Source organism: Salvelinus namaycush, chromosome 33, assembly GCF_016432855.1.
Source record: "Salvelinus namaycush isolate Seneca chromosome 33, SaNama_1.0, whole genome shotgun sequence".
Lineage (NCBI taxonomy): Eukaryota > Metazoa > Chordata > Actinopteri > Salmoniformes > Salmonidae > Salvelinus > Salvelinus namaycush.
Window position 1 is genome coordinate 1,352,298 of NC_052339.1, and position 14,097 is coordinate 1,366,394.

General features: G+C 44.6%; 1 protein-coding gene across 8 annotated transcripts in view; it reads right to left on the reverse strand.

Annotated features, from left to right (window-relative positions):
- Positions 1-14,097, reverse strand: part of LOC120028042 (protein scribble homolog) — a 143,858-nt gene that overhangs the window by 67,939 nt on the left and 61,822 nt on the right. For all 8 annotated transcript variants that reach the window (XM_038973184.1, XM_038973190.1, XM_038973188.1 and 5 more), the window contains exons 2-3: positions 11,529-11,646; positions 630-708 (exon numbers count right to left, since the gene is read on the reverse strand). In XM_038973184.1, coding sequence (XP_038829112.1) covers positions 630-708; positions 11,529-11,646 — 197 coding nt within the window. The remainder of the gene's footprint in view (positions 1-629; positions 709-11,528; positions 11,647-14,097) is intronic.

A 14,097-nucleotide genomic window follows, 5' to 3' on the forward strand; every position in this document is an offset into this window, starting at 1 on the left:
TATATTACCATTTCTCAAGCAATAGTTTTGCTAGGACTGTCTGGGAGTGGTCTGAGTGGGGAGGGGACAACTGAAAACTAGCTTATATTAGCAGAGAGGCTTGGAACGCTTTCTTATTGGTCTATTAACTAATTAACCGTGGCGTAGCCATGCAGGCCAAAACAGGTTGAAATGTCAGGCAGTCTTTTCAAACAGCTCTTAGACTAAAAGGGCATTATCATCACTTTCACTATATCACAATATTATTCCAACCGCAGTGTGGAAATATGGACACAGGAAATCATGCTTTTGACTGTACTGGGCCTTTAATGTAGTTTCAAGGTCAGCATACTGCAGCCTCACAAAGCCTTGTTCTCCTCCAGGTGTTTTGCTCATGTACTGTACATAATCTAATACTGAGAAAGGGCCTGCTCTGAGCCTTTGACACATCTGGGCAACCACTATCTGCACAGTTCGTTGCACATTTGTTTCATTGTCTTGAGCTGTTTATCTTCAGGCCATTATGGAAAGGAAATAATCACAACATGGCACAAAGCACACGTATGACAGTGACCTCCCCCATATATCTCAAAGGCATTAACACAATGGCAACAGCAGAGAGAGAGGTGGTACTGGACTGATCCACTAACTTGGAGAGGGGGTTTCCACTGAAGTCTGCAATCTCCAATGCCTTGCAGAACTTAATGCTCTCGGGGATCTCAGGAATGTCTGCGGACAGAGACAGAGATTAGAGAGTGGGAGCACAGTCAGATATATCTATACTGTATACTGCTTTTCCTGTCAGCTGCTATATGATATGTACACCAAGGACACGAGAGGGAAAAGACTATTTCCATTGTGTGTGTGTGTGTGTGTGTGTGTGTGTGTGTGTGTGTGCTGAGTTGCAAAATGAGAAACATTTTGAGATCGGTTTGACGTAAACAATCAAGGGCGGAATTTACTTCTGCCATTGATTTGTAGGGGGGGTGGGGTTTACAGTGCATTCGGAAAGTATTCAGACAGCTTCACTTTTCCACATTGTGTTATGTTACAAATCTAATCAAATGTTAGTCAAATGCGCCGAATACAGGTGTAGACCTTACAGTGAAATGCTTACTTACGAGACCCTAACCAACAATGCAGTTAAAAAAAATACGCATGAGAATAAGGAATAAAAGTAACAAGTAATTAAGGAGCAGCAGTAAAATAACAATAGCGAGACTATATACAGGGGGGCACCGGTACAGAGTCAATGTGATGGGGCACCGGTTAGTTGAAGTAATACGTACATGTAGGTAGGGTTATTAAAGTGACTATGCATAGATGATAACAGAGAGTAGCAGCGGTGTAAAAGGTGGGGGGCAATGCAAATAGTCTGGGTAGCTATTTGATTAGATGTTCAGGAGTCTTATGGCTTGGGGGTAGAAGCTGTTTAGAAGCCTCTTGGACCTAGATTTGGCTCTTCGGTACCGCTTGCCGTGCGGTAGCAGAGAGAACAATCTATGACTAGGGTGGCTGTAGTCTGACAATTTTTAGGGCCTTCCTCTGACACCGCCTGGTATAGAGGTCCTGGATGACAGGAAGCTTGGACCCAGTGATGCCATGCGCCGTTCGCACTACCCTCTGTAGTGCCTTGTGGCAACTGCTCGGCCTCCGACCGCAACAGGCAGTGATGCTCTCGATGGTGCAGCTGTAGAACCTTTTGAGGATCTGAGGACCCATGCCAAATATCTCCTGAGAGGGAAAAGGTTTTGTCGTGCCCTCTTCACGACTGTCTTGGTGTGCTTGGACCATGTTAGTTTGTTAGTGATCTGGACACCAAGGAACTTGAAGCGCTCAACCTGCTCTGCTAAAAACATGTTGGTATTACAGACTCAGACAGGGAGAGGTTGAAAATGTCAGTTAAGACACTTGCCAGTTGGTCAGCGCATGCTCGCAGTACATGCCCTTGTAATCCGTCTGGCCCCGCGGCCTTGTGAATGTTGACCTGTTGCGGAGAGCGTGATCACACAGTCTTCCGGAACAGCTGGTGATCTCATGCATGTTTCAGTGTTATTTGCCTCGAAGCGAGCGTAGAAGTAGTTTAGCTCAATCTGGTAGGCTCGTGTCACTGGGCAGCTCTCGGCTGTGCTTCCCTTTGTAGTCTGTAATGGTTTGCAAGCCCTGCCACGATTCGATCTTAGTCCTGTTTTGATGCTTTGCCTGTTTGATGGTTCATCGGAGGGCATAGCGGGATTTCTTATAAGCTTCCGGGTTATAGTCCCGCTCCTTGAAAGCGGCAGCTCTAGCCTTTAGCTCAGTGCGGATGTTGCCTGTAATCCATGGCTTCTGGTTGGGGTATGTACGTACGGTCACCGTGGGGACAACGTCACCGATGCACTTATTGATGAAGCCAATGACTGATGTGGTGTACTCCTCAATGCCATCGGAGGAATGCCGGAAAATATTCCAGTTTGTGCTATCAAAACAGTCCTGTAGCTTAGCATCTGCTTCATCTGACCACTTTTTTTTTATTGATCTAGTCACTGGTGCGTCCTGCTATAATTGTTGTATAATTGTTGCTTGTAAGCAGGAATCAGGAGGATAGAATTATGGTCAGATTTGCCAAATGGAGAGCTTTGTATGGTCTCTGTGTGTGGAGTAAAGGTGGTCCAGAGTTTTTTTTTACCTTTGGTTGCACATTAACTTCTTATGGCTGCAGGGGCAGTATTGAGTAGCTTGGATGAAAGGTACACAGAGGTGCCCATAGTAAACTGCCTGCTCCTCAGTCCCAGTTGCTAATATATGCATATTATTAGTATTGGATAGAAAACACTCTGCAGTTTCTAAAACTGTTTGAATTATGTATGTGAGTATAACAGAACTCATATGGCAGGCAAATACCTGAGAAGTTCCACTTCCTGTTTGAATTTTTTCTGAGGTGGCAGATTTTCAACCAAGCTCTCATTGAAATTACAGCGAGATAGATGAGTTTTCACTTCCTACGGCTTCCACTAGATGTCAACAGTCAATAGAACTTTGTCTGATGACTAATGTGAAGGGGGGCCGAAGGAGACAGGAATGAGTAATCACTGCCACGAGCTGGCCATGCTTTCACATGCGCGTTCACATGAGGAGGACCTCCGTTCCACCGCTCATCTGAAGTCAATGTAATTCTCCGGTTGGAATGTTATTCAAGATGTATGTTAACAACATTCTAAAGATTGATTCAGTACATCGTTTGACATGTTTCTACTGACTGTTACGGAACTTTTGGACATTTCGTCACGTTATAGTGGACGCGCTTTGTGACTTTGGAATTGTTTACCAAACGCGCTAACCAATGTAGCTAATTGGACATAAATAACAGACATTATCGAACAAATCAAGCATTTATTGTGGACCTGGGATTCCTAGGACTGCATTCTGATGAAGTTCATCAAAGGTAAGGAAACATTTATCATGTATTTTCTGGTTTCTATTGACCCCAACATGGCGGCTAATTTGGCTATTGTTCTGAGCTCCGTCTCAGATTATTGCATGATTTGCTTTTTCCGTAAAGTTTTTTTGAAATCTGACACAGCGGTTGCATTAAGGAGAGGTATATCTATAATTCCATGTGTATAACTTGTATTATCATCTACATTTATGATGAGTATTTCTGTTGAAACGATGTGGCTATGCCATATCACTTGATGTTTTTGGAACTAGTGAATGTAACGCGCCAATGTAAACTCAGATTCTTTTGTTATAAATATGAACTTTATCAAACAAAACATGCATGTATTGTGTAACATGAAGTCCTATGAGTGTCATCTGATGAAGATAATCAAAGCTTAGTGATTCATTTCTCTATTTCTGCTTTTTGTGAAGGCTATCTTTCGCTGGAAAAATGGCTGTGCTTATTGTGGTTTGGTGGTGACCTAACAATCGTTTGTAGTGCTTTCGCTGAAAAGCATATTTGAAATCGGAAACTTTGGTGGGATTAACAACAAGATTACCTTAACAATGATATAAGACACATGTATGTTTGAGGAATTTTAATTATGAGATATGTTGTTTAAATTTGGCGCCCTGCACTTTCACTGGCTGTTGTCATATTGATCCCGGTAGCGGGATGCAGCCATAAGAAGTTAACATGCTGATAGAAATTTGGTAAAATGGATTTAGGTTTCCCTGCATTAAAGTCCCTGGCTACCAGGAGCGCCGCCTCTGGGTGAACGTTTTCTTGTTTGCTTACGTCGGAATACAGCTCATTCAATGCTGTCTTAGTGCCAGCCTCTGACTGTGGTGGTATGTAAACAGCTACGAAAAATACATATTAAAACTCTAGGAAGAAAGAGTCTCTCATGATAAGCTGTAGACCACACTACTTCAGGCAAGCAATAGCTCGAGACTTCCTTAGATATTGACACACCTACTCATTCAAGGGTTTTTCTTTATTTTTACTATTTTTATCATTGTAGAATAATAGTGAAGACATAAAAATAGTGAACAAATCAAAATATATTTTATATGAGATTCTTCAAAGTAGCCACACTTTCATGCTGACCAAACCGGACGCGCACGTGCACCATCACACTGTTGATTTTGTACCCCCATACCAGACACGATTAGGACACGCATGTTGAAATATCAAAACAAACTCAACCAATTATATTAAATTTGGGTACAGGTCGAAAAGCATTCAACATTTAAGGCAACTTAGCTAGCTAGCTTACTGTTGCTAGCTATTTTTCCTGGGATATAAACATTGGGTTGTTATTTTACCTGAAATTCACAAGGTCCTCTACTCCGAAAATGAATCCACAGATAAAACGGCAAACCGAATTCCTCGTCATCTCTCCTCCTTCCTCTGGCTTCTTTTTTACTTCTTTGGACTTTATATGGAGGTTGGCAACCAACTTTACATTGAATTACTATATCCGACTGGAGTGTGGACGTCAGTTCATATTTCAATCACCCACGTGTGTATATGCTCCTAAAAACCAACGAGGGGATGGGAGAGGCCGGACTTGCAGCGAGTTGAGCGTCACAAATATAACCTATTTCTATTTTAGCGCCTGCCAACGTAGACGCTCGCTGATGCGCCGAGCAGTGTGGGTGCAATGATTGAATAACGTGTACATTTATTTTGCACGCGATGCGAGCAGTGTGGTCAGCATGTTTGCCTTGATGACAGCTTTGCACACTCTTGGCATTCTCTCAACCAGATTCATGAGGTCACTTGGAATGCATTTCAATTAATAGCTGTGCCTTGTTAAAAGTTCATTTGTTTAATTTATTTACTTCTTAACGCGTTTGAGGCAATCAGTTGTGTTGTGACAAGGTAGGGGTGGTATACAGAAGATAGCCCTATTTGGTAAAAAAACAAGTCTATATTATGGTAAGAACAGCTCAAATAAGAAAAGAGAAAGGACAGTCCATTACTTTAAGACATGAAAGTCAGTCAATCAAATGTATTTGTCACATACACATGGTTAGCAGGTGTTAATGCAAGTGTAGCGAAATGCTTGTGCTTCTAGTTCCGACCATGCAGTAATATCTAACAAGTAATATAACCTAACAATTTCACAACAACTACCTTATACACAAAAGTGTAAAGGAATGAATACGAATATGTACATTAAAATATATAAATGAGTGATGGCCGAACGGCATAGGCAAGATGCAGTAGATGGTATAGAGTACAGTATATACATATGAGATGAGTAATGTAGGGTATGTAAACATTATATAAAGTGGCATTGTTTAAAGTGATACATTACATCAAGATGGCAAGATGCAGTAGATGGTATAGCGTACAGTATATACATATGAGATGAGTATTGTAGGGTATGAGAACATTATATAATATAGTGGCAAGTGATAAATTGATTACATCCAATTTTTCCATTATTAAAGTGGCTGGAGTTGAGTCAGTATGTTGGCAGCAGCCACTCAATGTTAGTGATGGCTGTTTAACAGTCCGATGGCCTTGAGATAGAAGCTGTTTTTCAGTCTCTCGGTCACCGCTTTGATGCACCTGTACTGACCTTGCCTTCTGGATGATAGCGGGGTGAACAGGCAGTGGCTCGGGTGGTTGTTGTCCTTGATGATCTTTTTGGCCTTCCTGTGACATCGGGTGGTGTAGCTGTCCTGGAGGGCAGGTAGTTTGCCCCCCGGTAATGCGTTGTGCAGACCTCACTACCCTCTGGAGAGCCTTACGGTTGTGGGCGGAGCAGTTGCCGTACCAGGCGGTACCAGCCCGACAGGATGCTCTCGATTGTGCATCTGTAAAAGTTTGTGAGTGTTTTTGGTGACAAGCCGAATTTCTTCAGCCTCCTGAGGTTGAAGAGGCGCTGCTGCGCTTTCTTCACCACGCTGTCTGTGTGGGTGGACCATTTCAGTTTGTCCGTGACGTGTACGCCGAGGAACTTAAAACTGTCCACCTTCTCCACTACTGTCCCGTCAATGTAGATAGGGGGTTGCTCCCTCTGCTGTTTCCTGAAGTCCACGATCATCTCTTTTATTTTGTTGACACCACACTCCGAGGGCCCTCACCTCCTCCCTGTAGGCCGTCTCGTCGTCGTTGGTAATCAAGCCTACCACTGTAGTGTCGTCTGCAAACTTGATGACTGAGTTGGAGGCGTGCATGGCCACGCAGTCGTGGGTGAACAGGAGGCACAGCAGAGGGCTGAGAACGCACCCTTGTGGGGACCCAGTGTTGAGGATCAGCGGGGTGGAGAGGTTGTTACCTACCCTCACCACCTGGGGGCGGCACGTCAGGAAGTCCAGGACCCAGTTGCACAGGGCGGGGTCGAGACCCAGGGTCTCGAGCTTAATGACGAGTTTGGAGGGTACTATGGAGTTAAATGCTGAGCTGTAATCGATGAACAGCATTCTTACATAGGTATTCCTCTTGTCCAGATGGGATAGGGCAGTGTGCAGTGTGATGGCGATTGCGTCGTCTGTGGACCTATTGGGGCGGTAAGCAAATTGGAGTGGGTCTAGGGTGTCAGGTAGGGTGGAGGTGATATGGTCCTTGACTAGTCTGTCAAAGCACTTCATGATGACGGAAGTGAGTGCTACAGGGCGGTAGTCATTTAGCTCAGTTACCTTAGCTTTCTTGGGAACAGGAACAATGGTGGCCCTCTTGAAGCATGTGGGGACAGCAGACTGGGATAAGGATTGATTGAATAAGTCTGTAAACGCACCAGCCAGCTGGTCTGCGCATGCTCTGAGGAAGCGGCCGGGGATGCCATCTGGGCCTGCAGCCTGCGAGGGTTAACGCGTTTAAATGTTTTACTCACGTTGGCTACAGTGAAGGAGAGCCCACAGGTTTTGGTTGTGGCACTGTATTGTCCTCAAAGCGAGCAAAGAAGTTGTTTAGTCTGTCTGGGAGCAAGACATCGTGGTCCGCGACGGGGCTGGTTTTTCTTTTGTAGTCCGTGATTGACTGTAGACCCTGCCACATACCTCTCGTGTCTGAGCCGTTGAATTGCGGATCTACTTTGTCTCTATACTGACGCTTAGCTTGTTTGATTGCCTTGGAGGGAATAGCTACAGTTTGTATTCGGTCATGTTTCCGGTCACCTTGCCCTGATTAACAGCAGTGGTTCGCGCGTTCAATTTTGCGCGAATGCTGCCATCAATCCACGGTTTCTGGTTGGGGAATGTTTTAATAGACGTGGTGGGTACAACATCACCGATGCACTTGTTAATAAACTTGCACACCGAATCAGCGTATTCGTCAATGTTGTTGTTCGCCGCAATGTGGAACATATCCCAGTCCGCGTGATCGAAGCAATCTTGAAGCCCGATTTGTCGGACCAGCGTTGAACAGACCTGAGCGCAGGTGCTTCCTGTTTTAGTTTCTGTCTATAGGCTGGGAGCAACAAAATGGAGTCGTGGTCAGCTTTTCCGAAGGGAGGGCGGGGGAGGGCCTTATATGCGTCGCGGAAGTTAGAATAACAGTGGTCTAGGATTTTGCCAGCCCTGGTAGCACAATCGATATGCTGATAGAATTTGGGAGCCTTGTTTTCAGATTAGCTTTGTTAAAATCCCCGGCTACAATAAATGCAGCCTCAGGATATGTGGTTTCCAGTTTACATAGAGTCCAATTAAGTTCTTTCAGGGCCGTTGATGTGTCTGCTTGAGGGGGAATATACACGACTGTGATTTTGATCGAAGAGAATTCTCTTGGTAGATAATGCGGTCAGCATTTGATTGTGAGGAATTCTAAGTCAGGTGAACAAATGGACTTGAGTTCCTGTATGTTGTTATGATCACACCACGTCTCGTTAATCATAAGGCTAATCATAAGGCCCCGCCCTTCTTCTTACCAGAGAGATGCTTGTTTCTGTCGGCGCGATGCGTGAAGAAACCAGGTGGCTGTACCGACTCAGATAGCGTGTCTCGAGTGAGCCATGTTTCCGTGAAACAAAGAAGTTTACAGTTTCGGATGTCTCTCTGGAATGCTATCCTTGCACGGATTTCGTCTACCTTGTTGTCAAGAGACTGGACATTGGCGAGTGTGACGACCTTCCCACTCTGTCTGCCGTATTCTCTCTTTGTTCTTGTTTCCTTATTAGGATGCCGGTGGGCGGAGTTGGGAGGGTCGTCAGCTACATGGGAAACACCTGGGACCGGTGTCTCCCAGGATAAATACACCACTTCTCCATTCATGGAGGAGACTCTCTCCATGCAGACACCGTCATAGATTTTGTTGTGTTTCTTGGTGGTTTTTTGGTTGTTTGCTTTAGCATCTTCAACACCCTGCATTATCACATTCATGCATGCAAAACACTCACTTACACTACTGATTACACACACCATTGTATATTATACCGAGTTACTTTATTTAATAAATATATATTTTGTTACTCCTTATCTCCACGTCTCCCTTTTGTTACGGGCTTTGAGCCGGTTTGTGACAGCGAGTAGTATGCTAGGGAGTGGAGCGCGATGTGCTCGTCTACGGAGCCTGACCAGAAGACCGCTCCGTCTGCCCCTTCTACGGCGTCGTTGTTTTGGGTCGCCGGCTGGGATCCGATCCATTGTCCTGGGTGGTGGGCCAAACAGAGGATCCGCTTCGGGAAAGTCGTATTCCTAGTCGTAATGTTGGTGAGTTGACGTTGCTCTTATATCCACTAGTTCCTCCCGACTATGTAATAAAACCTAAGATTACCTGGGGTAACAATGTAAGAAATAACACATAAAAAAAACTAAATACTGCATAGTTTCCTAGGAACGCGAAGCGAGGCAGCCATCTCTGTCGGCGCCGGAAGTCTGGAACATATCAAGAACTTTGAACGTTTCTTCAAGTGCAGTCGCAAAACCATCAAGCGCTATAATGAAACTGGCTCTCATGAGGACCGCCACAGGAAAGGAAGAACCAGAGTTACCTCTTCTGCAGAGGATAAGTTCATTAGAGTTACCAGCCTCAGAAATTGCAGCCCAAATAAATGCTTCAGAGTTCAAGTAACAGACACATCTCAGCATCAACTGTTCAGAGGAGACTGCGTGAATCAGGCATTCATGGTCAATTTGCTGCAAAGAAACCACTACTAAAGGACACCACTAAGAAAATACTTGCTTTGGCCAAGAAACACGAGCCATGGACATTAGACCGGTAGAAATCTGTCCTTTGGTCTGATGAGTCCAAATTTGAGATTTTTGGTTTCAACCGCCGTGTCTTTGTGAGACGCAGAGTAGGTGAAAAGATGATCTCCACATGTGAGTTTCCCACCGTGAAGCATGGAGGAGGTGGTGTGATGGTGCTTTGCTGGTGACACGGTCGGATTTATTTCGAATTCAAGGCACACTTAACCAGCACGGCTACCGCAACATTCTGCAGCAATACGCCATCACATGTGGTTTGCGCTTAGTCCCCGCTATCATTTGTTTTTCAACAGGACAATGACCCAACACACCTCCAGGCTATGTAAGGGCTATTTGACCAAGGAGAGTGATGGAGTGATGCATCAGATGACCTGGCCTCCACAATCACCCGACCTCAACCCAATCGACACGGTTTGGGATGAGTTGGACCGCAGAGTGAAGGAAAAGCACCTAACAAGTGCTCCGCATATGTGGGAACTCCTTCAAGACTGTTAAAAAGCATTCCCGGTGAAGCTGGTTGAGAGAATGCCAAGAGTGTGCAAAGCTGTCAAGGCAAAGGGTGGCTACTTTGAAGAATCTCAAATCTAAAATATATTGTGATGTTTAAAATTATTTTGGTTACTACATGATTCCATATGTGTTATTTCATAGTTTTGATGTCTTCACTTTTATTCTACAATGTAGAAAACAGTAAAAAATAAAGAAAAACCCTTGAATGAGTAGGTGTGTCCAAACTTTTGACTGGTACTGTAAGTATTGAGACCCTTTGCTATGAGACTCGGAAGGTTCACCTTCCAACAGGACAATGACCCTAAGCACACAGCCAAGACAACGCAGGAGTGGATTCGGGACAAGTCTCTGAATGTCCTTGAGTGGCCCAGCCAGAACCCGATCAAACATCTCTGGATAGACCTGAAAATAGCTGTGCAGCAACGCTACCCATCCAACCTGACAGAGCTTGAGAGGATCTGCAGAGAAGAATGGGAGAAACTCCCCAAATACAGGTGTGCCAAGCTTGTAGCGTCGAACCCAAGAAGACTCCAGGCTGAAGTGCTTCAACAAAGTACTGAGTAAAGGGTCTGAATACTTATGTAAATGTAGTATAATTAATTTATTTATTTATATATATATATATATATATATATATATATGCAAATATTTCTAAAAAACAGTTTTCGCTTTGTCATTATGGTGTACTGTGTCTATATTGATGATTGGGGGTGAAAAAACATTTGAATCCATTTTAGAATAAGGCTGTAATGTAAAAAAAAAAAAAAAATGTGGAAAGGGTGATGGGGTCTGAATACTTTCCGAATGTACAGCTGTGTCTGTCCGGAGCTCACTGGTGCAGCTTGCGCGAGCTGCCGGGACGTAGCCTACCCAGATTATAGTTGCTAAAATGTTCCCTGTTTGTTGCAGATAGCCAGAGCGATTGAAGAACATGAACAAACCTCCGTGCGTAGACAATGTGTTTCATAAGATATTTATGTATAATCAGGAAATTTTCTACCTGCAATGTTTTTATTTTATTAAAACATAGGGTGTGTTTATATATGGAAAAATACGTTTTACATTTCGACCAATCGATTGGAAAGAACAGATGACTCTCGATCGACTAAGATTTTATTTTGTCGGGGACAGCCCTAGTTTCTATTGGTCTATTAGACTTTTTGCCTGCTTGCTTGCATTTTGTTAAGCTTGTCTGCTCATGAACGCAGGTTTTTGCTCTAGGTCTTACTTTGTTGGTTCTCTGTAAGGGATGTTTTTGCAGCATTTTAGATGTATTACTGGGTGGTTAAAATAGGTGTCTGTTTATGGTGGTAATTTGCACGCACGTCTGCTGTATGCTGGTTTTGAACCTGGTTTTGACCCCAGCAGAGGGAGCCGCAGACCGCCGGACCACCTGTTTGTGTGTGTGTGTGTGTGTGTGTGTGTGTGTGTGTGTGTGTGCGCGCGAGCGCACGTACCGTTTCTGGAAATGTCAAGCTCCACCAGCTGCATGAAGTTGGCCACCTCAGGAGGGAGCCTCTGGATCTCATTGTCACTCAGACCCAGTTTCCGCAGGTTCAGAAGTCTGAAGAAGGGCTAAAGAGACAGAGGAACACTGGGTTAGGACAACAAAAGCTTTGACAAAGAGCGATTGAGGTGGACGCACATCAGCTTTTTAATAAATAACAGCACTGGAAAAATGGCATCACCAAGCCATTTAGTAGCGTTGGCGTATCTAAACTCGACTGGGTTTAGGACACTTTCCATCTGCATCACATAGCCTATGCTGTAACCAAACGTTAAACTCAACATTGGTCAATGAGATCAAAGAGTTGATCGAGGATGCATGTGAACGCAAAAGGGTTGGGATAAATCGACTACGTCGCGCTGTTTACCAGAAAAGTTAGTGTTGAACTTTTGATGCAGTGCATGCTCACAAGGTGCGATTTATATGAACAATCAGCGCATCTCATTTCCCTCCACTCCATCAGCACACCACGGGTTGCACACACAGAACTACACACATATCCCTGTAGGTTTACCAGGGCAGGCCTACATCTTTCAAAAATATTTACTTCAATTCCATCAACACGTCCCTAAACCCCTCCTTGTATCACCATGGCAACCAAAAAAAACTGTGGCTTTGGATAGTATTTTCACAGGAGGCTGGTTGTTGGATTCAGAACATACCTCCAGCAGGCAAGACCGGGCGGTTAGGCGGGCAGACGGTGTGTCCTCCGCTGCTAGCTACACCGCCTGGAAGGCAGGCACAGGGAACAGGTCCAAAACTATGCAGCCATTAACTCGTCAAGCCTCCCACTGCAGCCACAGAGGGCCAGTGTCCTACCCTGGTACGCCAGGGCAATGAGGGAATCGTAGCAATAACACACTGAGACACCATAGACGGGTTGCCCGACAACGTAACGACAACGGTGTGCGCACATTGCATAGGCAAAAGGCTGGGTTATGATTCTGAAGGGTCAGATAGCAACAACGACAAGAAGATGCCATGTGGGGAATCATAGGTGGCTTGTCTCAGCGAGTTGCATCTTGTTTTTGATACCATGTCTTGTTTTGAGGTGTGTTGACTCATGTCACATCTATGCTAATACGGCTAGAATCCACTAGCTAGCTAACCAACAATTGTAACAATGTATTTGAGAGACAACAAGTACCTTATTGTGTAAATGTATTTATGTTTTCAATAAACATTGAGGCAAAATATAGTTTACATAATCCTATAATTGTAAGTCAACCCTGTCTGTTTCCGGCCTCTCGGAAGCACGCGCATTGGTTTTGCAGGTAAACATCCCAGCCATCTATGGTAGCGAGGCAATGAGGACAAAGTGAGCGAACTCAGATTCTTAAACAGGAATCCATGATTCAGAATCAGAGCACATTCCGAGCCATCAGAGGACATGAAGCCTGAACCCAAAGTCAACCTAGACAGACAACTTAGTGACATCTTGGATGCCCTTGAGTGAAAGGCAGATCTTTGTGTGTGTCACGAAACCCAACAGTTTGACTTGCTTGAAGTGAAAATCAATTCCGGTGTCCCAAATGGCACCCTATCCCGTATATAGTGCACTAATTTTGACCAGGCGCCATTGGGCTCTGGTGAAAAGTGGAGCACTATATAGGGGAATGGGGTGCCATTTGGCAGTTGGGACACAACCCAATATGACATGCTAGGAGACAGCTCTACAATTACACTGCCAGAGGGACTAAGGATACTGCAGCTCTGCTCTTCACTGACACACGCTTCCTCTTCTCTTAGTCAGTGTATATTGTATTTGGCTGGGATCGGGTGGTGAGCTGCACTCTCTCCCCTAGGAGTGTTTGTGCGATAGTGTGAGAGTGTGTGTGGCAGAGAGAGATGTTGTGGTGGCGTACGGTGGCTTTGTCAGGTGACTGGTATCAGGAAGAGAAAATAGGAGCCAGGGGGCTGGCTGAGTACCAAATCAGCCCCTTCCCCTCGCCCCTTGAGCTGGGACAATAAACCGAAAATTGTCAACACCGACCACTTATCGCAGGCATTTTGCTGATATAGTTCATTATGATAAGTAGCCTATACTAGATATGATTGTTAATGGGCCAATTGATCGCTACAACTATCAAACTAGTAGTAGTTTAAAAGATGATTATATATTTTTTTTATGGTGGTGCACACGGTTAGAAACTTGTCGTTCTATGTACTGCTATAGAAATATGGATTATCGCCCAAAGCTGAGGGAGTGAAAATGGAGGGTGTAGGGGCTAATTAGACCCTCCAATAGCCACTTTGACCGAGCCAGCAATGCTGCTGGCTTCAGAGCGAAGTGTAATCCCATAAGGCACAGCGTTATTTGAGTTTACATTTGTTTTATTATTTAAAAGTGAAACATGAATTGCATGTGTCTTGAAGTTGATAACAAGTTGGTAGGGGCGAGGGGGTGGTTTGGGATTCACTGTCTGTGACCTACCCCAGACACAGATGGGCCCAGAGAAAGCAGCCGCACACTGCTGGCACACACAAAACACAGGTGCACACACACGACACACACCCCT